Source organism: Colias philodice, chromosome 9 (genome assembly GCF_061535455.1).
Source record: "Colias philodice isolate Cphi_HAF_F1 chromosome 9, ilColPhil1 Martin Lab GWU primary, whole genome shotgun sequence".
NCBI lineage: Eukaryota > Metazoa > Arthropoda > Insecta > Lepidoptera > Pieridae > Colias > Colias philodice.
The window spans coordinates 10707666-10729840 of record NC_143094.1 but is presented as its reverse complement, the minus strand read 5'-3'; the positions used below and the strand labels follow the sequence as shown (position 1 = coordinate 10729840).

Genomic DNA, 22175 nt, shown 5'->3' with positions numbered 1-22175 from the left:
AGTGCGCGGGCGGTCGGTACTTTTCACCCGTTTGGCCACACGATAGCAAGAAATAACAGCATCGTTGGGAAGCGAGACAGATATTTTATCCAACAAGTTAGACACAATTGAATTTAAGTTCTCATCCTTTTTTTCAGGGACGCCATGTAATTCAAAATTATGTCTTCTGGATATTTGTTCCAATTGGTTCACCTTATTTTGAAGAGTTTTCAAATTATTGTCAATAGTAGAAGTACTGACTTTTAATTCAGTTGTAGTTAATGTCTGTGACGAGGAATCAGCTTGCATATCGTCGAACTTCTTCGAGAGAAATTCTAGTGAGCTTTCATGTTCAACTAGTTTGTTTTTAATGTCCACAATTGAGTTCTTCGTACACTTCAGAGCGGCCTCATTACGATTGCTTATATCTTTTAATTTACTGGAGCATTCCATTACAGAGTCTAGATCGGTGCGAAGTGACTGAAAGCACTTTTTCATTTCGATTATTTCAGATTGTAAACAATCAAGAGCCCCACTGAAAGTGTCTTTTCTGAAATTAATACAATCTTTCTGAAATATTGTTTCCTTCTGGGATTTCAATGTAGATTTACATCCGTAAACGGAACAGTTTTTGCGCGTCATAATAGAATATGTAAGTACCTATGTATAATAAAATTATTACACAAAAAATACGACTGCGTCGTCCTTTCGCGATAGTTAATGCAAACTCAGCGTGATTGCATTAAGCGGCCCGCGTCGCCCGACCCCCCGCCAGTTCCCCTCCGTTTCTCTGCACAAGTACATTCGTCGCCATACTGTAGGATGGTAATACTGTGCTGATACTGCATATTGAAAGAGATTTTATTTGCGTCCAAAGCTACTAAATCTGCTGGCTATAAAACGACCCAATCATTTATATAAGACCTAAGGCCTTCTGGAAAGATCTCCAGATACTATCGGACAATTTATTGTACTTTTCCCAATTTATTACCTATTATTAGCATATAATATATAATATACTTCTTATTTGAAGAGTGAACACTTTTTTTAGGTAATGGAAACTGTAAACTGTAAACTTTTTTAAATGAAAAACTCTCTATTAATTAGTTTTTTTTTATGGAAAAATAATCTCGAAACAGGATATAGATTTTTTTAATTGAAAACATTCTAAAAGTTATTTTTGGTGGTACATAATCGGAGTTCACCTCCAAAATCAGTGCAGAAATTGTAATTACAAAAATATTGATTTTCACTGAATGTTTATGAACGTATCTAAATATACACTGTAGGTTCATTAATTAAAATAATTAGGTATGTTTTAATTAACACAGATAACAATATACTTTGACTGTTAGAGTAAATTTTCCTCATCATCATGACAAAAATTATTTGTTTTGATATATATACTAATATGGAGTTTATTTTACCTTGATTACTTCCCTGACCTAGTAATAAATCTTATAATAGAGTCAAAAGCACTAAACTCGCGTTTTACGTGTTTTTTTGAAGTGAAACTTGGGTTGGAAATAAATTTAGTGTAACATTTTTTCGTTACGCGTGCGACATTTTTCCGTTACGCGCCATCTTTTTCTTATCCCTACCAAGCGTGATTCGACGTATTTCTGTAAAGTTGCATTTAGTAAATTATTTTTTGAAAAATAAGGTCATAAAGAAGTTTCACTTCTTACGTGTGTACAGTAGTGCACGCACACATTTTTTTTTCTTATTTCGGTCTAGATATTATGGTCTCTAAAATTATTATTCTAAGGAAATTCGACAAGTCATAAAATTTTGTTTAATTGCTTTTGTGTTATGACACACTTAACACATCACTATTATTAAGGCTGCAGTCTAGCAAAATTGCGTTTTCAACAAGTTATTTGACAATTTTTTCCCGGCTAATGAAATGATAAACTGAATTTTTTTTTCTTGTTTATCAATTAGTGTTATATACGCAATGCGCGTGAATTTTTTCACATTTATAAAGTTACTTTATGTTACCTTAATCAGGCCTTCAAGATAAGTCTCTTTCCCCCAAAGACATTTCGAGCTAAGTTTGTGCACTCACTACGTTGCAACCGATTACAATTTACACAATCTGATCAGCGCATTATTATCCTTATATAGTCGTTATTAAAAACTGCTGAATACAATTGCCGAAAAACGTATGATTTTCTTAATTAGAACGTTATAAATTCATTAAATTTCCCATTTTTTGCCTTACAAAATCTATTGATAAATACTTCTAAAAGTTATTTTTTCCATTAATTTATTCGAGTTGGTTGAAGACCAATGAGTATTAATCCTTTAAAAAATTTTTTTTTTGAATTTTGATAATTCTTAAATATTAAAAAAATATTTAAAATAATTAGGAAAAATCCTAGCGAATTTCTTTAGTCGCGCTCCTTGGGCCGGAGCGTTCTGACGTGTGCTCTACGCTCGATTTTCCTTCATACCGAAGTGAAAGTTGCTCTACTTCATTAAATTTAATATTTTTGTTAATTGATTATTTTTATCTTAGTTTTGTGCAAATATTCGTATTTTTAAACATTTGATTTCGATATGGAAAATAAACGAAAAAAATACGCGTGTAACTACTAGAAAAAAAATTATCTTCGAACATAAAGTTAATGAAACCAAATAGATTGCAAAGGTGATTGGCAACAATTTCTTTATTTTACGGGGTGTCAGTAAAGGGATTAAAACTAAAGTAAGGTCATAAATTTTCTTATAATATAATTTTTTTGAAGTTCCAAAAATGTTTATTTTTCGTTTGAGAAATACGAAATATAATATAAACTTGTATTGAGAACTTGAACTTCCCAAGTTCATCCGGGGAAATCCCCATACGGGGAAAATGATTTGTTTACTCCAAAATTGATCCGAGGTGTTTGAATTTTTTCTTCTAGTCATTTTCAACGTAGCGGCATGTTGTTTGATTATTAATTTTGTAACTTAAATACAGGATGTTGGTTTTATATTCTTATCTTACAGACGCGCTGACAAATTTAGTCCGCCATTTCTAGTTTAGTCTACCAACTCTAAGTACCAATATTAAAACGAATGGATTATCATCACATCATCAAAACTCAGATGTAATGGAAGATCACAATAACATAGAAAATTCAGTGGGTGTTGAGAACTAAACAAACAGAAGTAACAGAGACGCGAAGAATAAAAAAAGAGGACGAAAACGATAATTCGTTGATGCTTTCCCTTTTCGACGTATTGTTAGGGTACATCACCAATCTGCAAAAAACTGATGATTCCCAATTGCTGATTAAAAATGAAAAACAAATAATCGACAACAGTGGTGAAAATTTGCTGATCACAATGAAACATCCTTCAGTGGTAGCAGATTTACTCATTTCAAATGTATCGGTGAACAGCGTAAAGGAGAGGAGGACAGGAAAACATTATGAATGTGGATGGTGGATTGTATACAGGGTGTAATCGATAAGTATGTGCAGGCGATTATGACGTTATTATTGCAGGTATCAAAAAACTTAAAACTGATATCGAAATTACTTTACCTAATGAGCAAAATGACAATAATAACTTTTTAAAAGTATAACGAGAAATATCTAAAAAATTTACTTTATACACTCCCATATCAAAAAGGGAAAATGGGACTAGTAGAAGTTAAATGTCTAATTCCGGCAAAAGACATGAATGCGGAAGATGCGGTTAAAAAAAAATTAATATTTGAAATACAATGCAAAAAATAACACTTTTGTCATAGATAAGAATCATGACTATTTTTTCTAAATTCAGGGACAACTAAACGTTGCAGAAGCAGAAGTCTGCTTATTTGCTGTTTGGACTGGAGTGAATAATTCGTTAAAAATAGAATATATAAAAAAGTATGTAACGTTTAGGCAAAATAAAATGGATGGACCATTATCAAGATTTTACATAAATTGCCTACTGTCAGAATTGATTGATTCGAGACTTCAGCATTCGATGCCCATCAAGGACCCATCCTATATCATTCAAGCGATTGAAAAAAAAGAGATAAATCCAGTGCAACCGATAAAACATCAGAATGCTAGCAAAAGATTTATTAGGTTTATCAATATAAATCTATATATTACACATAATATAATAAATCTGTAGAAGACGCGAAGACTGACATCCGCGCGGACGGAGTCGCGGGCGGAAGCTAGTCAGAAATAAATATCTTTTGTTTTCATTTGCGTATTTTTCTATTTTATAATTTTTTAACACAAACATTACATTTTTTTTATTATATACAAAATTTGTTTATCCGTTTTATTAGTTAAACTGAACAACTTTCACTAAGAAACTTAGGTCGAAAAAAATGTATAGAGTTATGCATTTTGTATGGAAAGCTTATTTTTTTTTTATATTTCGTCCAAATTTCTTTGTAAAAGTTGATCAGTTATATAAACATGAAGTTGAAGATATCAATAGAAAGTATTCGCAAATTTTGTGTACTGATAAAAAAAAATCACCCGGTGTAATTTTCACGAAAATTGTTTCAAATTGTCATTTTTGGTACTTATTACGAATATTAAATTATGCATACGAATGATTTAATTTTTAAAAATTAAGTGGAGCAACTTTCCCTTAGTACATTTGTATTATTTACATATAGGATGACAGGATGCATTTGTTTGCACTACTAGACCAAGCCCTTAAACAAAAATAAATAAATAAAATCATTGTTTAGTAGGTAATTTTCGTGAAACATCCTGTTATTTCGACTGTCTGTACTTTGGTCTAAACTTATACTTGATAACTTCACGAATTCTCTTACAAATAAGTCAGAACTAGGTACTTATTTATATTATTAATATTGATGTCATTGCCAACGAAATGTGTCGAAATAAATACAGTGCCGGCGTTAAGAGCCAAAATAACAAATATTTAAAACTAGCTGTGTTCCGCGGTTTCACCCGCGTGGCTTTCTGTCTGGTCCTGGTCCTGGTCTTATCGTGATGATATATATATAGCCTTCCTTGATAAAGGGGCTATCTAACAGCGAAACAATTTTCAAATCGGACCAGTACCTAGTTCCTGAGATTAGCGCGTTCAAACAAACAAAGTCTTCAGCTTTATAATATTAGTATAGATTTTAGATAATAAAATATACATGTGTTAATGTCAATAAAAAAAATAAACTTTAATTTATAAAAAAAATCTTGGAAAAATGTATTTATAAATATCATATACTAGCTTTCCGCCCACGACTTCGCCCGCTTTGTGCTTTAAAGTTTAAGCTATCCTATCTCTCAAGTTGGATCGAACTGCACATGGTGTGCGATCTTTATTATAATCGGTTAAGTGGTTTAGGAGTCCATTGAGGACAAACATTGTGACACGAGATTTATATATATTAAGATGTATAAGCAAAATAACAATGACACAATTTAAGGACATCAAATTAATGTATGTACTTAAATCATCTTCCCTTACGCCTGCACTGGTAATTCCGTTAAGGAAAATATTAATAAACTAAATACCTAATTACTTCAGTTCTATATAAGGATTAATACAAATAAGCGAAGAATAAGTTATTATAAAACCATAATAAAACATTATTAAGCTTTTTAAGATGAAATGTAAGTTTTCTTTCTACTTGTACCGTAAATAATAATAACTCTATATTATTTAAAAGTGCACTAAGATATATAATATTATATTATAATATTTATTATTTAATAAAGTGCACTAAAATTATGACTATTGTGTATCTATTTTCAGCCATATTATTATATTTAGTGTCATGTATATTTATACAAATCAACGGATACTTTCACAAGCCCAGTGTACGTATTCTATCTCCACCAAAGGAAATGACATTACCAGCAGACTCTCTCTTTGGATACAGTATTGCATACCAGAAGAGTATGAGACAGTAAGTGTTATTTTATTTCGTCTTAAAGACTTTGGTGTAGAGCTTGTGTATTTTTTTTAATTATGTCTCCTCTATGAGATAACAATATTTATGTTACTAATATTAATGTCGATTTAATTTCTAAATTTTAAAATTTTAATTGAGAAAACAATTAATACAGAATATTATGATTTTTCTTTATTATGATATGAATTAGCTATATCCAATAACGAAATATGTATTGGCGTAAAAAAAAGATTACACACTATGACGTAAAAATTACTTATCCATCAGTTATACAATTTTATTATTTAAATTGATCGTATTTAAAATTGTAGGTATGTATTAATCGTATTTCTAAATTAAACCTACCTAAATTTGACCGATTACTAATATTTTTCACTATGTATTCCAGTTTAATAATAAGTGCACCAACAGCAGATAACATTGGGCAAATATTTAGAGCCGAATTAGATGATGGGGTTGTAAGACCACTACCTGTTCCTCTGACACATGGTAATTTGTTTCATTGTTATTATTTGAAATTATAATTTAGCGTACGTACATAACTTAGTTACTTCTCCTTTGAAAATCCATACTAATATTATAAATGCGAAAGTAACTCTGTCTGTCTGTCTGTTACTCAATCACGCCTTAACTACTGAACCAATTTGCATGAAATTTTGTATAGAGATATTTTGATACTCGAGAAAGGACATAGGATAGGTTTTATCCCGGAAATCCTACGGGAACGGGTTTTTCTTTGAAAACACGGGCGAAGCCGCGGGCGGAAAGCTAGTATACCATACAGCTTTTAGCATGAAACTAAATAATTAAAACCAATGATATTGAATAAGATAGAGACCCTGGATTTAATAGAATATAATAAATAAGTAAATAATAAAAAAATATTTCAGGACAATTTTCTCACACGGCAAAAACTGAACCCATACTAAGCTTTCACTAGTGTAATGGAAACCAGATGGCTCATAAACATACATATAACATAACATACAGGGTGTAATCGTTAAGTGTGCACAGGCGATTATTCCGTAGATATCAAAAAACTTTAAACTGATATCGATATGATATCTAATGAGTAAAATGACAATAATAACATTTAAAAAATAAAACGAGAAATATCCAAAAAAGTTACAATAAACACTCCCATACATTTAGTAGTACACAAATATTTGATCCGGGTGGGATTCGAAGCCTTGGCCTCTGGCTTGGTAGGCAGGCCCACTACCAACCAACCTTTTAAATAAATAACTTTTAATAAACATATTCGTCATTACAAAGTTACGTCGAACTGAAAAAGTAACATCTGTAAAAAAGTCAAGCTGAATATACAATTTTTATTTATAATATAAATATAATTGAGTAATATAGTATAATTTCGCCATCAATTTTGTTACAGATTACAGCAGCCAAGACTACTATTGGTTGGGAGCTAGCGTTCAAACGAATTCTACGAATTTTATAGTGAGTCAATATTAACCTTCACGAAGTACAATTTTTATGAGGTTCTAATTCTTAATATATATTTCAGACCTGTGCTCCTCGATCAACCGACTATTTAAGTAAGTTTGTTTTCTTTATAATAAGTTCAGACTTCAGAAGCATTACAGAACAAATTTATTCATTCATAATTATTAATATTTTTAATTTGTTTATTAATATTTTGGCGATATAGTAATTATTATTAAGGGAAGGGATGGCTCTCTACACAGGCTATGCCTATGCTATGCAAGAGAGACAGAGCCTTATATCTAAAATTTTACAACAAAAGATCAAATAAAGATTTTTTTCTAATTGTTGTTTTTTAGATACTCGGATAAGCAAGTGTATCTTTGAGTCACAAAACCAAATGTACTTCGTAACTCTTCAGCCATCCGCTAAAAGTGAGTACAAACAATTTTATTAAAAACTTTAATGAAACTTCTTATTGATCCGATTTAAATCCTTTTCTATTTATTTTTTGCGACGATGGACGTTTAAGAAAGAGGACAAAGTAGTTTTTATTAACATAACTGTTAAGTTATATATGTATGGAATGACACATGAGCTATAAAAATACCTGATTTTGTACGCGGGGAAACCGAGTGGCAAAACTAGTTAATATAATTATAATGTTTTTACCTATTAATAATTATTATTTTTAGACACAGGTCTTGATAGCTACGGCTGGAGCATTTATATGGACGAAGATATAATATACGTAAACAATCCTGTTTTATACGGTTAGTAAACAAATACATATTTGGATTAAATGAACTTTTCTGAACACAATGAATTAATTAATTTTTTATTATTTTTGTAATAATTTTAACTGCTCCATATTTATACAACGCTTTAGTAACCAAGAACATTTTGTTATAGGTAACATACTAGCTCTTTCCATTGAAGAAAATAGTTTTTTCCAACAGATGTACCGACTCTATGATATCGAAGAAACGGCTCTTAATTTTGGTAAGTTTTGACGGGAAAAGATATAAGTAGATACTATTAATATATTTTATACCTATTTAAAACAACGTTTCGTTCTGTTACGTTTTTTTTTAATAATTAAGTTTTTTAATAAAATTAAGTTTTTTTGTAGTATTTTTTCCATTTTGTATCTAGTATAACCTTTGTTTTTTAGGGTACAGTATAGTAAATGGTAAATTCTTCTCAAACGAATTTTCGTCACTTGCAGTAAGCTCTACGTATGGAGAATACGGTCAAGGAAAGGTATGACTTTAATTAATTATTTCATCACCACATAGTATAAAACAATTTTTTTATCATACACTAGCGCTTCGCGGTTTCACCGGCGGTGGCTCCACTTCTGTTGGTCTTAGTATGGTCATAAACCTTCCTCGATAAATGGGCTATCCAACACCGAAAGAATTTTTCAAATCGAACCAGTAGTTCCTGAGATTAGAACATTCAAACAAACAAACTCTTCAGCTTTATAATATTAGTATAGATTTACTTCCGTTAACCCTTATTTCGACAGAGAAGGTGATAGTAAACTTATTAAAATTTTATTGTATAACCTAGTTTCCATGGTTTTTCTAAACCTCCAAAAAATGAAAAAAAAAATCTACCCCCCACCCTTATGGAGAAAAGCGATGTCCGCCACACCGGACATTATCGAATCTTAGTAAAAATGACTTGTCCGTCCTAGCGGACTTAATCGAATACGTGAAAGAAGTTGCATAGTATAAAGTAAAAGAATATTATAGTAAAAGAGCCTTTATTTTTTATAAAAGTACAAAGAAACTGTGAAAAAAAGTAATCTAAAGGTGAACGTACTACGGGAGGATCTTCAACTACTGCAGTATCTTCTATCTGGGCTCTATACAAAAAGGTACTCTGTTTCCATTTGTAAGAGAGGGAAAGCTTTTGAATTTGCTTGGGTCTCTTTTTTGTCACAACTGATGGTTCTCTGAGTCTTCTTTTTCTATGCACAGGTGTTGGCAACGAGGGTAAAGACGATATAGAAGGTAAGTTTGCAAAATTGAGTTCCTGCGACTGGTTCGGGAAAACTTGCTCTATATTTGGACTCAAAGGCGTCGGGAAGTCGTATGTAAAGGTTAGGTAGATAAGAAGTATCTAACAAGTTGATAGGTACTGAGAATAGATGTAATGTTTTGGTAATACCGACAACTCAAATCTTTTACCTTTCATACCATATTTCGACAAGGTCCGCCGTGACGGACAAGCTGTAAGACACAATAAATACAGGTGTTTCGACGAAGTCCGGTGTGGCGGACAAGTGAAAAACTCGATAATTATTAAGAATAACGTAAGCAAAAGCTATGAAATCGTATTATTTGAACGTTAGTAGACTAAATTCACAAAAAACAAATAAAAAAATCTACGCAACATAGGCAAAAAATAATATTTTTTAATAAATTACTTGAAAGACTTTCTTAGTGCGCAGTTTCGCCGACATTTTTTCGCCAACTGTCAATCTCTGGGTTATTACACGCAAAATTTATTTTTCTACTAAAATTTGATCGACCTCCCAATAGCTTAGTAGTTTTTTTGTTGCAAAAATAGAATTAGACGGGGCGGTGGATTTTTTTAAAGTACTTGTCCGGTGGTACGGACAAATTCGAAATAAGGGTTAATAAACATATAAAAGCACAGAATAGTTAATAGTACGGGTTGGTTCATACAATCCATGCTAAAATTTTATACAAGTTTTATAAAAGTTTTGCTATGTTAAAACTTAAACGTTACATGTTATATGTTTTGTCGCGTCTTCCAGATATTTTTCTTCGAAGGCATTTTAGAAGTGTGGTTGATCTCTGACGGCGAAGTGGGGTCGATGTTTGGCGCGGTCCTGGCAGTAGCCAACCTCGGAGGACCACGGTCGTCCTTGCTGGTTGGCGCGCCGACACACACGACCAAGACAAGAAGCTATGATGTTGGGGCCGTGTATTTGTATACACCGGAGTATCGTACAGACGTAAGTAGCGTATTATATTACATTATCTGCGGTAAACCTAAATATGTAGTATAAATATAGATAGTATTATTGTGAAAGATTAATGATATATTATGTATAGGTATGACCGCCTCCTTAGTACAGTGGTTGACGCGTGAGCGTAGAACCGAGGGGTCCTGGGTTCGATTCCCGGTGGAGACGAAGAAAAAAAAATGTCTCGGTCTGGCAGGACACAGAAGGCTGATCACCTACTTGTCCCTAAAGAAAATCGATCAGTGAAACAGATGTATGAATAATGCGTCTGCCCCTTACCCCACTAGGGGACACGGGACTTCACTTTTACACTTTTTATGTATAGGTACAGTGATTTTTTATTTTCAAAAATTTGCTGTTACATATAAAGAATATTTGTGTGTAGCACGCGTACGTTAATAAGAATTTTTTTTTAATATTTTCTTCGTTGGAGATTAATATAAAAGCACTATCACTACAGGGAAAATAAATTTGATTCCTATTGATGAGATGTCAATTCTAAGATAAGAAATACGATCCTGTATTTTTGTTGAATAAATAATGCATTCCAAAAAATAACTTTGATGGCTAGTTACAAGATAAACTAAATATAAAATAGCTGAAGTTTATACGTATTGGAAAGTAGGGAACCTCTTGAACTCAAGGGATCTAGCGTTAGAGTTGAGAGCCTATTGAATGGCCGAGAAAAATCATACTCCATTCAAGACGTATGAAAATCAAAGATATTGATATTATGTTACAGAATATGAAGGTTTTTTTGACGGCAACACGTAAAAGATAATTCTTATTACAACATGGGTTGGAATGTAAGTTGTTGTATATAATAGTAAATATTGTATTGCCTAGAAGTCTTCGGAATTTTATTATTTAGCAGTTGATTAAAACCAGGATAACATAGATAGTGATGTTACGTTTCCATTATTGATGTTAGATAAATGTGTCTATTAGAAGCTGTATTTGTTTAATTACAAATTCTTGACGTTGAATCTTCTGCTTCTTCCAATTTTTATAAGAAAATTTAACTAGATAACTTTTTAGTAGCGCAAAAAAATCATGCTAAGATCAATATGAGCGAAGCAATGAGTAGATAATGTTTAAAAATGCCGGAAAACCGCTTAATACCGACACAAAAACGTAATCGTGGGTTAATTAACAACACAGTAACATATTTGATATATTTGTAATGATTTCAGATATTGAAGTTACATAGAATTATAACAGGAGTGTCGAATGCAGGCTACTTCGGAGCAGCAATAGCTAGTGTAGGAGATATGGACGACGACGGACTTGATGGTATGGTTTCAATATAAATAATGCCGATGATTTTCAAATTTTAAAAACGTGTTTTTAATGTATGTCTTAATAATAAAGAAATACAGAAGTGGCCCTTATTTTGAGCACATAATATTACTTATATTAAAGTTACTTTACGATGTAATATAACATACATTACCTATTACAAAAAAAATCTTATGACATGAAAATCTATCTATGATGTCAAGTCATATTATCAAACCCTTCACAGGCTTTACCGATTTTTGTGAAATGTTTGTATTCCTAATCTTCAGGACTGTCCTAGTTATAATTATAAATTTCTTAACAAACAGAAGTGGCGATCTCAGCTCCATATGAAAACGATGGGAAAGGCGCAGTATACATATACACTGGCGCAGGTTTACTCGCCGGCCACTCGTGGGCGCAAAGGATAGAACCACCTGCAGACACCATGTACACTTTTGGTTTGAGTCTCTCTGCGTTAGATGATTTTACATTGAACGGGTGTGATGGTATGTTTTAAAATTTTACTTACCTACCATATTATTAATTTATAAATGCTTTATAGTGAAATACTGAAAATTAATACAATAATTTTTGAGACTTTCTTACCCAACCTAAGCTACGTAGTTAATTTAAAATTCTAAAAATAAACTAGCAAAATGAAGCTAGATGTTATAAAAACAAGACATCCAATTTTATAAAAATTCAAGTATCTAGAATAGACTACAGGCCCATGTTGAAAAATTTATGGGTCATTTGAACCACCATGTGACCTATCTAGAACGATATAAGAGCATAAAATAATAAGATTCAGCACTATGCTGCCACTTGTAATCTGTCCACCTGAGTGCAGATGAGAATTCGAAAGTACAGGTACCTAGAGATTTTTTCAATGTTGACCATAAATTTTTCAACACGGCTTACCTTCCAGTAACTTTATTAATCAAGTCAATATTTTATATGTGCGTGGTTTAAATATGATAAAGACAAAGTAGATGATTTCTATCGAAAATAAAGTTATAAAAATAATTTGGAAAATCCAAAAGTGCACGCCTCATAATTTTTTTTTAATAAATATTTATTAATTATTATTTTTGTTTATTTAATAACAATTAAACCACATCGAATCAGACCCTGAAAAATGAAAGGGTTCTATTCCTGAGCATACTCAAGCGTAAGAGAAAAAAAAAGACTCGATTAGTAAAGTATTTCGGTCGCTATCGTGTTAACAAGAAAAAGGATCCGCACATACAGACACACGGACGTCCAAGACAGAACTTTTTTAAACTGTTTTTTAACTAGTTTAAATAACAAAAATGACATCAAAAATATCATGAACGTTAAAAATAGTGTTTTTTCTTAATATGTGTGTGTATGTATTATCTTACAAGTGCAATGTATGATACATAAAGACATTTTAAGTTTGAAAAATCAGATGTTTTGCGCGAAGTGACAGTAGTACCCACCTCAACGCTTCGCATATGAGGCGTGCAATATACGTGTGACAAGAGAATTTAAAACACTATATATAAATTTAATTTATCAATGATGTAAGTATATTTTATTCCGCTGCATTTTTATGAGTTTTTTTATTTATTTATTTTTAATTTTAAATGCTCTACGTAGCGTAGCACGTAGCACGTGCAGCGTAGGTAAATTTCATAAAAATGATATATTTGTCATATTGCTTATATTGTGTGTGTTTAATTGAATATTTTTTCTTCTTCTTTCTTATTATGCCGTCTAAAAAGGATATGATATGGATATGCCCTTTCTGTTAAGGTTTGGCGATTGGAGCCCCTCGTAGTAATATGGTTGCACTATATAGAGGCATACCATTAATAACAGTCGTCTTATCTACAAACTATACACTTGCAAAGGTAATATATTAAATGATGTATGAAGGTTAGGTATATGATGTAATCATAGAAGATGAATTTAAATTTTAAAAATATTAATTGTGTTATTTTTTTTTCAGAGACCTAAAGATGCAAATTCCTTTGACATTGAAGTTAAATTAAATGTGAACTATTCTCGTAATTTGGGACGAATTGACGCTGGTGGGTGATATTTTTTTATATAGAAATCCCAATTACTCTAACTAAATATAATAAAATCATAGGGTTAAATCAGATATATAATATAAGAGTCACTCTTATTTTGAACAAGCCAAAAAAGAAACTATATTCAAGATTGTTCAGATTTCAAATTTTATTTTATTATTTTAGTTCTAGCAGTGAAAGTAGAGATAATGCACCCAAATGCAAAGTTAGCAGATGCGGGCGCGGACGGAACATACACATATAACGTGGCTTTGGCTTCTAATGACACTGAGATGTCGAGAAGAATCAAAATCTTAACTCCAGCTGTAAGTACATATATCATTAGCATACTTCTAATTTCCTAAAACCTTTGTATTGTATTATATGATAGAAAATAAAGATATTTTGATAATTTGAAAAAATAAAATACGTGTTGTATTTCATTTTTATCAAATGTGACGTAATGTTGGAAATGTTTCATTAATAATTTATTTGACATCATATAAATTAAGCGGCACCTATATTACCATACATGGTAACCTCATTAATAATTCTTACTTAATTTCATAATGTCCAATTGACGCATCGTAGATATAAGCTCTCACTGGAAATGGATGCCTATTAATTTAATTCAATTTAAAAATTAGATACATAACTAGAGGTAAACATCCTTCATTTTCTTGTCTTAAGGCCGTGTACGCGGTCCGTGCGCTGTTTGGCTCAAATATGTGATTTTTCAAACCAGATTGTCCATCAACCACTTATCTTACAAACATATGAATTACTAATAATTTTAGGAAATTTTATTGTCTATGTAGTTAGTTAAGAGTTTTTTTCAATTAATACAGTATTTCTGAATACCATCAAGATAACTGAGCCGATGATTGCTTGATTTCACTTTTAGTGTCAATTTCGAAGCTAAAAATATCTGAAATTGCTCACAGATCTAACACACAATTATTTTTAACTAACTGCAAAAATCCTTATTAAAATAGTTAGTTAAAAGATTTTTTTATTTTGGACTCCTAACTTACGAAATTAAAATCCGAACAATGTGAATTTTTTTAGAAATTATAGTCGACAAAATGATTATTTTCACCAAGATATTTGACTTTATTGAATATAATTTATACATATTGCAATAAAAGAATGTCTTACTTATAAGATAAAATTTAAAAAATCAACTAAGGTACCTCTATTATTTTTCTACAATTTTTTTTAAAGTACTATAAAACACTGCGCGCGACCCGATTAAAATCAGTCGGCAGCGAGCCTTTCCAGAGAGAGGACATGTTGCTCGTCGCTCTCCTGTGGACCTATGCTGTTCATAGTAAAAGGATAGCGCAAGCCGCGATCTATCGTAATAGATCGCGGAGTTTTTGACTTGCGTTAAATAGAATATGCGCTCTTAAACTTTACGCGCGTCTCTTTAAAATTAAATCGTTTAAAAGTCATTCATTTCTAAATAGAGGTTCTTAACAGGAAGGTGACTACGAGCAAGTGATATCTTACAAAGTATCAGCTGAACTGGTCAACGATCCAATGTCAGCGAAGCACTACAGAACATCTCAAGTGATGCTGAGTGATCGCAGCATCCTCCTCTCACTAGGATCTATATGGGCGGCAGACTGCGGCAGTATGGAATGCAACCCGAAGCTTACTGCAAAATTGACGTCATCGATGCCGTAAGATGCCTTACAGACATTATAAATGCAACTTGCAAGTGTTTATTTGTGTTTTTAGTTCTGACAATTTGTAGATGATTTTTAGTTTTAGAATACACGTCGTACAGAGCGATTCTAAGGTATAATTTTCGTGTCTGGATAATATAGGTTAGAGAGTGGTATAGGCTACTTTTTACTGCGGTGAAACATCTCACTCCCATGGGAATTTCCTTTGACTGTGTGGACGAAAAGCTACTTAGAATAGAAAGATAGATAATATAGATAATTATTAGTAATTTTTCAGTGATTTAATGCTAAAAACTATTAACATAGGTATGTATAAGTACAAATTTGTTCTAGTTAAGTGTTATCAATAATATTTTTTTAAAGCATTTTCGAACTGATAATATCTCTACCTCTAAGCTCTACCGACATTAAAATAATTTCTTCGGTGCAGTTTACTACTCCTTTCTAGCCTTTTATCATTGTGGGCTTTCGGCTACAGAAATAATACAGAAATAAAATATGAATATGAAATAATGAACATTTATACGATTCGTAATTTAACAGGAAAACCTATACACCTTGGACATCAGACAACGAGACAGTATCGATATATCTTCACAATGACGGCGAAACTGCGTACTCAGCGTGTGTCAAGTTACGGGTACATACTGCTCGTATACTCCAACCTTCGTCTAGTTGTGTAAGAATGGATGACGATGTTCTCATTTGTAAGCCGAAGACGCTCCTGCGAAATGGTGATTTCTGGGTATGTCTTGAAATGTTTGATTATTATTTTTTTTTTATTCTATGAAGACATGTGAATTGTTTTCTCTTTATGATAGCCACATTTTAACACTAGTAAATCAATTTCTCATAAAAATAGACTTTAGTATATTATTATTAAAAATTTATCTATCTCAGATTTCTCATTTAGTATTTTTTTTTTAATTTGTAAGTAGGTAGGTAATGTAGATATGTTAAAAGAGTCATTTATAAAAGATACTTTAAATTATGGTACATATATTTTTAACTATTCCAGAATATCACCAACATTTATTTGGAGACAAGCGACTTGACGAGCAATGATAAAACCATTCAGATCGATTACGATGTGTACAACCACTGCAACAAGGACGAGAAAACGCATTACGAAGAAGTATTCGTTCTCGAGTCAGTTAGTACTGGGATCATTGTACAAAGGTACCTTTTATGAATTTGATTTTGTTATTATGTAGCCACAATCACTCTCAAAATAAGTCAAAAAAACTTTAGTTATGCGTACGTACCTGTATCAGGTTTTATTACGAACGTATGCAGACTGAAAATTAGGTATTGTCGTATTGTGCATTTTCCAGCATATTTCAGTTAAATAATAAGCTTCCTCCTGTTAAGTATGACTATCGGATATTAACTAAGACTTATTATGATTATGATTTAATTATTATCATGCGCGATTTTACGTAAATAAAATATGTATATAAATTTAAATTTTTCGAATTGTGAGAGTACCTAGATATTAAATGTTTAATTGATTTCGTATACTTAATATGTACTTGTAAGTATTTATATACATACCTATCTTTTTGCTTTACCAGAGCTTCAAACATCGAAGGGGCAGTTAATATAACGAAGTTGGAAATTGAAGAGGGGAAGCGCCTACAACACTCATATACGGTAAGCGTCTGTCGTTTTATATTATTATTACGTAATTTAAATGTTTAACGTGTCCAGAATATAAATTGGGTGAAGAATTTTGTAGTGAAATTAGGTCATGCTTGCGGAAAAATAAAGTTATTGCTTCGAAAAAATATTATTATAAATTGTCTGTTATCACTTAGTCGGTAGGTACCTAGGTATTATTTTATCAAATAGGTAAGGAGCGGTGGCTAACTGAATTTACGTAATGGTTAGGATCTCAGTTTTCGAAAGTCGAAAGATCGGGACTAGAGGATGTTATTTTTCAACTTAGCTACACAGTAGGGTAGGGCGAGGCTAGTTGAGCATAGGGGCAAGTTGGGCAATCGAAATATCTCGCAAACTATTCACCATACGTATAGGCATCGTATGGCGGAAAGAAGGAGTCGCGGGAGGGGTAATCACCACGCGATCACTAGCGGCGGCTGGACGAACGAGTGAAGCGCCCGTGGGTTTTGTTTATTTTGTGCCCAAAAAGTAAAAACGTCGTTTATTGCAAGTTTTCGTCTATATTAATCAATTGTTGTCTGTTTTCAATCAGGTAAGTGTTAATCTTCCAGATAATTATTGTACTTTTGATATGTAGAGAGGTTCTGGGTATAACTCTTACAATTTTTTTATAACCTCACTTTTGTTCTAAAATTCCGGGTTGGGGTTAGTTGAGCTATAGTTGCTCAACTTACCCCACGACTCAAACAACTGGAAATAGTACGACCATACCCAAAGGCTGGCCCTAAAAAAGCAGCTAAAACTAACAGAAGAAAGAGGAAAGCTGCAATACTAACAGACATTCCCGAAAAGAACGCTTAAGAAGAACAGCAAAATAAAACCACAAAAAAAAATTAAGAAGCCAAGGAAGAACATGGGTAAGAAAAGGAAGAAGGGTGTCTGTAAAAAAATACTCCAGTCAAGTGAAGAAAGTGATGATAATGATTATTCCTGTCTGATTTGTTGCGAAGGCTATGCTGAAAGTTTACCAGGAGAAAATTGGATCCAGTGTCAAGCTTGCAGGGAATGGGCACATACAAAATGTGTTCCAGGTGCTGGTCTTACTTTCGTTTGTGTCAATTGCAACAGTGACAATTAAGTTGCTAAGATCTTATTAATATATTTTTTTAAGATATTTAAGTCTGATTTTAAACAGAAAGACTGAATCTAATCCTAAAGTTAGTCTTAAGATACGTTGATGTTTTGTTTATTCTATTTTCAATTAATTATCCAAAGAAAATTATTTTAAGTTTTGTTTTTCTGTCACTAAAAGACTATAAATAAAGAACTGATTGTCGAACACATATTTCACTTCTCTAGTCAACATTGAACCCATGGTTTGGTTAGACATTCTTAGTGCTCAACTTGCCCCATACCCTTGCTCAACTTACCTCACCTATGGGGTACATTGAGCGTACTTGACTTTCTGCATTTAAACAGCTGTAGCTCTTAAATTCGACTTGTTACAAAAATATTACTATGGTCACTTTTGCTAAGGGATAAATTACTAATCCATCAAGCCGCATAACGACTCATTGAGACTTATTATTGAGGAGCTATATCCGCTCCAGTGAAAAATTGCTCAACTAGCCCCGCCCTACCCTATCAAAAATCACACCTTCTTAATCGGTGAAATAAAACATCGTGTGATAATCGCTTATTATAATATCCAAAGTTCGACGGCATGTCAGCAAACCCGATTTTGGCCAGAGTAGTGTATTATGGCCTGATACCTCATAGGAGAAGCCATAAAGCTGACTTCCATTTGGTCGTTGATATCAATTAGGTACCTACTAATCGATTCATTTTAATCTTAATAACCCAAAAATCAATATTGTTACAGATCAGTAATTTAGGACCAACAAACTGGGTTTCCGTTAAATGTGAAGTAGTATTACCGAGAAGAAAATATTTAGAAGTTATGGAAAATCCAATTGAGGTAAAATATTTTAACTATTATTACAATAATAATAACGAGTTTTACCTGGTTCTTTTATCTCTTTATTTAAGCATGAAACTACAATAAATATTACAATATTTCAGATAAATACCGAGAAATCTGTAATAAAATGTGACGTAAATGCGAATGAAGGTACTGAAGATGTTATAAAAGCATTGTGTAATATTGGAGACCTGCGGAGGAATAAAGCGACTAAAATTTTCATAAGCATGTTTGTTCTGCCAAAAGGATTAGGTATGAGAACCTTTTAAGGAAAATAAAAATTTTTCGATGCGATGGTTAAAAGCCCAACCAACAAGAATTATTACTTAGCCCCCATTTATTACCTTTACCATAGGTAATATATATAATACCAGTATTATATTATCTATGATAATATTATACTAGTACAGTATATTATTATTAGTCTGTGCTAGTACCTATATCTGTATAATATACCTAATTAAAGGAAAATTTAATTACCTACATATACGGTTAAATGGTGGGTTGAATATGAAACTAGTTTTTCTTTCTTCCTTGGTTTGGAAGCTTTCTATGTACATAAACCAAGTTTAGTACCTAGTAGTAGATTTGTAGTACATAATTTTAACTTAAATTTGTTTTCCCTTTAATTAAATAAATGTGCTCATATAACCTGCGTCTGTATGGTTCGTTAAATAATACCTAACGTCAGCGCTTTTACATGAATATTAAAATTAATAAAAAAGCTCTATTTTGTCTCAAAAAAGCTCTATTTGGTGTCTAGGGGTCTATGCAATTATTGTTAACCTATGTTTCTGTAGATTCTTGATTAAAAATACTGTTATTAAATTTATTATTTCTCAGAAAACATAATATATAAAGAAAACGTGGAATTAACGACTAAAATAACTTTGATGTTTAATGAGCCAGAAACTTACAGGTAAGCGAAAAATTATTTGAAGTTTTTAAATATTAATATGTATGTAGTTTATAAATTTATAATGCTTACATGCCTAAATATAAAAAAAATGTGTGCGTGTACTAGTGTACACACGTAAGAAGTGAAACTTCTTTATGACCTTAAAAATGTCACGAGTATGGCGTAACGCAAAAATGTCACGCGTACGGCGTAACGCAAAAATGTTACACAAAATTTTTGTCCAACCCCGATAAAGAAGTTTCACTTCAATAAATATTCATAAGTATACATAATATAGGCTGTACCTACGTACTTACTTATCTGAATAGTTACTATCCTTAAAAATCCCTAATATAATAGTCGGTCTAGTAAATAATAAATATACATAAATCTAGTTCTTAATAATAAGGACAGTGACATTTACAAATTTGTAAATTTAATTATATATTTTTCAGCATAACAAACACGCTCTGCTACTACCGTGAAACTGTATCATTCTGGATCATATTACTGGCCATTCTATTTGGTCTGATTATAATAATCATTATAGGCTATGTACTTTATAGGGTAAGTAACTATGCAAATAGATTTATATCTTATATATAAAATTCTCGTGTCACAATGTTAGTCTGCATACTCCTCCGAAACGGGTGGACCGATTCACATGAAATTTTCTGTGCATATCGGGTAAGTCTGAGAATCGGCCAACATCTATTTTTCATATGTACCACGGGCGAAGCCGGGGCGGACCTCTAGTATATGTATATAAATTGAATGAATGAGATTTTGTGCTCCAATCTCCATAGTCTATCATAGTATGTTAGAGAAATTTTTGAAGTGAAACTTCTTTATCGGGGGTGGACAAAAATTGAGTGAACAATTTTGCGTTACGCCGTACGCGTGACATTTTTGCGTTACGCCGTACGCGTGACATTTTTGCGTTACGCCATACTCGTGACATTTTTAAGGTCATAAAGAAGTTTCACTACTTACGTGTGTACTCTAGTACACGCATACATTTTTTTTTTATCTGGTAATATATACCTAATTATAGTCTTTTATTTTTTTAAGTAGATAGGTAGGGTCTTTATTTTGATATACCTAAAATCGTTCCAGTGTGGTTTCCTGCAAAGGAAGAAGAAGCAACGTCTTGACAATCTAAAGAAGTCCATCAGAAAGCAAAACTCAGTAAGTACTAAGTACCAATATGTTTTCAACGCGCAGTCATTTTCTACTGAAGAAAGCTTTACAAAAGCAATTAAAATCTAGCGTTTGAATCTATCTATTTAAAATAATTTAACATAAACGAAAATAAAAATGTGTGACGGAAGAGAATGAAACTAAAAACTTTACTTTACTGTATTCCAAGAGCTATCTCGATTTTTAACTAGATGGCAGTAGTTGCCATATAAATCAGTGACTCGTTTGCAATTCAATCTTGCGATAATAATTAAATGCACTAGGTATTACATTATACCGATATTATGTTTAAATTTATTATTAATAGTTAACAGTGCCATTGTATCAAACAGATATAGTAAATTTATTTATCAGGAGTTTTAACTGTCATACTATTTTAGCTTTTCCGATAAAAATATCTCTAAATCCAAGGTACCTCTTAAATTTCTCAAATTTATATCTTGAACATTATTTACAGGACAGACAAAAGGTCAGAACATCAGGCGCAGAAAGCATTCAATGTGACGAAGAATATTTAGTGCCCGAAGAAGATTCGGTACAACATCATACTGATGAATAATTTTTAAGGGTTATTTGTGTTTTTGGATTTAAATTCAGATCTCAATCTTTGTTATATGCTTATATTTGTATACGTAGTATATTATTATTAGTCTGTGCTTATATTATGAATGTGTGCTTGTGTGCTTATTAACTGAATATTATTAAAAAAAAAATACAAAACTATTTTGAATTTACTTAGTTATTTTTTACTTCTATCAAAGCCCATTAAAAAGTATGTATTATAATTTATAATTAAAGCTGTATACCAGATGACTTTTTTAGCTAAAAATACTTTGCCATAAAATATTAGAAACTATAAATTTATAAAGAATAAAAAAAAATCGATCACAAGGTGGGACTCGAACCCGCATCCTTTCACGCCATTCCCGGGCGGATGCCTAAGTCCTAACCAACTCAGTCACCCGTGACCCGTGATTAGAAACTATATTTTCTATTCTTAACTGTATCTAGTAAGGTAGTTTTGTATATTCGTGTAATTTTGTAATTCGAAGACTAAATGTATATTTCTGTTATGTAATCCCAAAAAAGTGTTCAGCAATTTTACGTCAACTTTAAACTTTAACATAAAAAAAGTTTGCCTGTACCCCA

General features: G+C 31.9%; 1 protein-coding gene across 1 annotated transcript; it reads left to right on the top strand.

Moving 5' to 3' along the window:
* Positions 1-5489: 5489 nt before the first annotated feature.
* Positions 5490-21639, top strand: LOC149486119 (integrin alpha-5-like). The gene is made up of 25 exons (XM_089699453.1): positions 5490-5564; positions 5707-5860; positions 6255-6355; positions 7260-7324; positions 7392-7422; positions 7669-7743; positions 8005-8082; positions 8222-8311; positions 8484-8572; positions 10101-10301; positions 11507-11606; positions 11921-12100; positions 13374-13471; positions 13570-13651; positions 13820-13959; positions 15116-15318; positions 15868-16069; positions 16343-16503; positions 16899-16977; positions 18830-18925; positions 19030-19180; positions 19772-19847; positions 20282-20393; positions 20943-21014; positions 21484-21639. The coding sequence occupies exons 1-25, from the start codon at positions 5558-5560 to the stop codon at positions 21583-21585; spliced, it is 2745 nt and encodes a 914-aa protein (XP_089555579.1). The 5' UTR covers positions 5490-5557; the 3' UTR covers positions 21586-21639.
* Positions 21640-22175: the final 536 nt, after the last annotated feature.

Excerpts from the sequence above, each read along its gene's own strand:
- LOC149486119 (XM_089699453.1), top strand. Across the intron at positions 8,312-8,483 it reads AGAAACGGCTCTTAATTTTG|GGTACAGTATAGTAAATGGT; the intron begins GTAAGTTTTGAC and ends TTTGTTTTTTAG. Across the intron at positions 19,181-19,771 it reads TGTTCTGCCAAAAGGATTAG|AAAACATAATATATAAAGAA; the intron begins GTATGAGAACCT and ends ATTATTTCTCAG.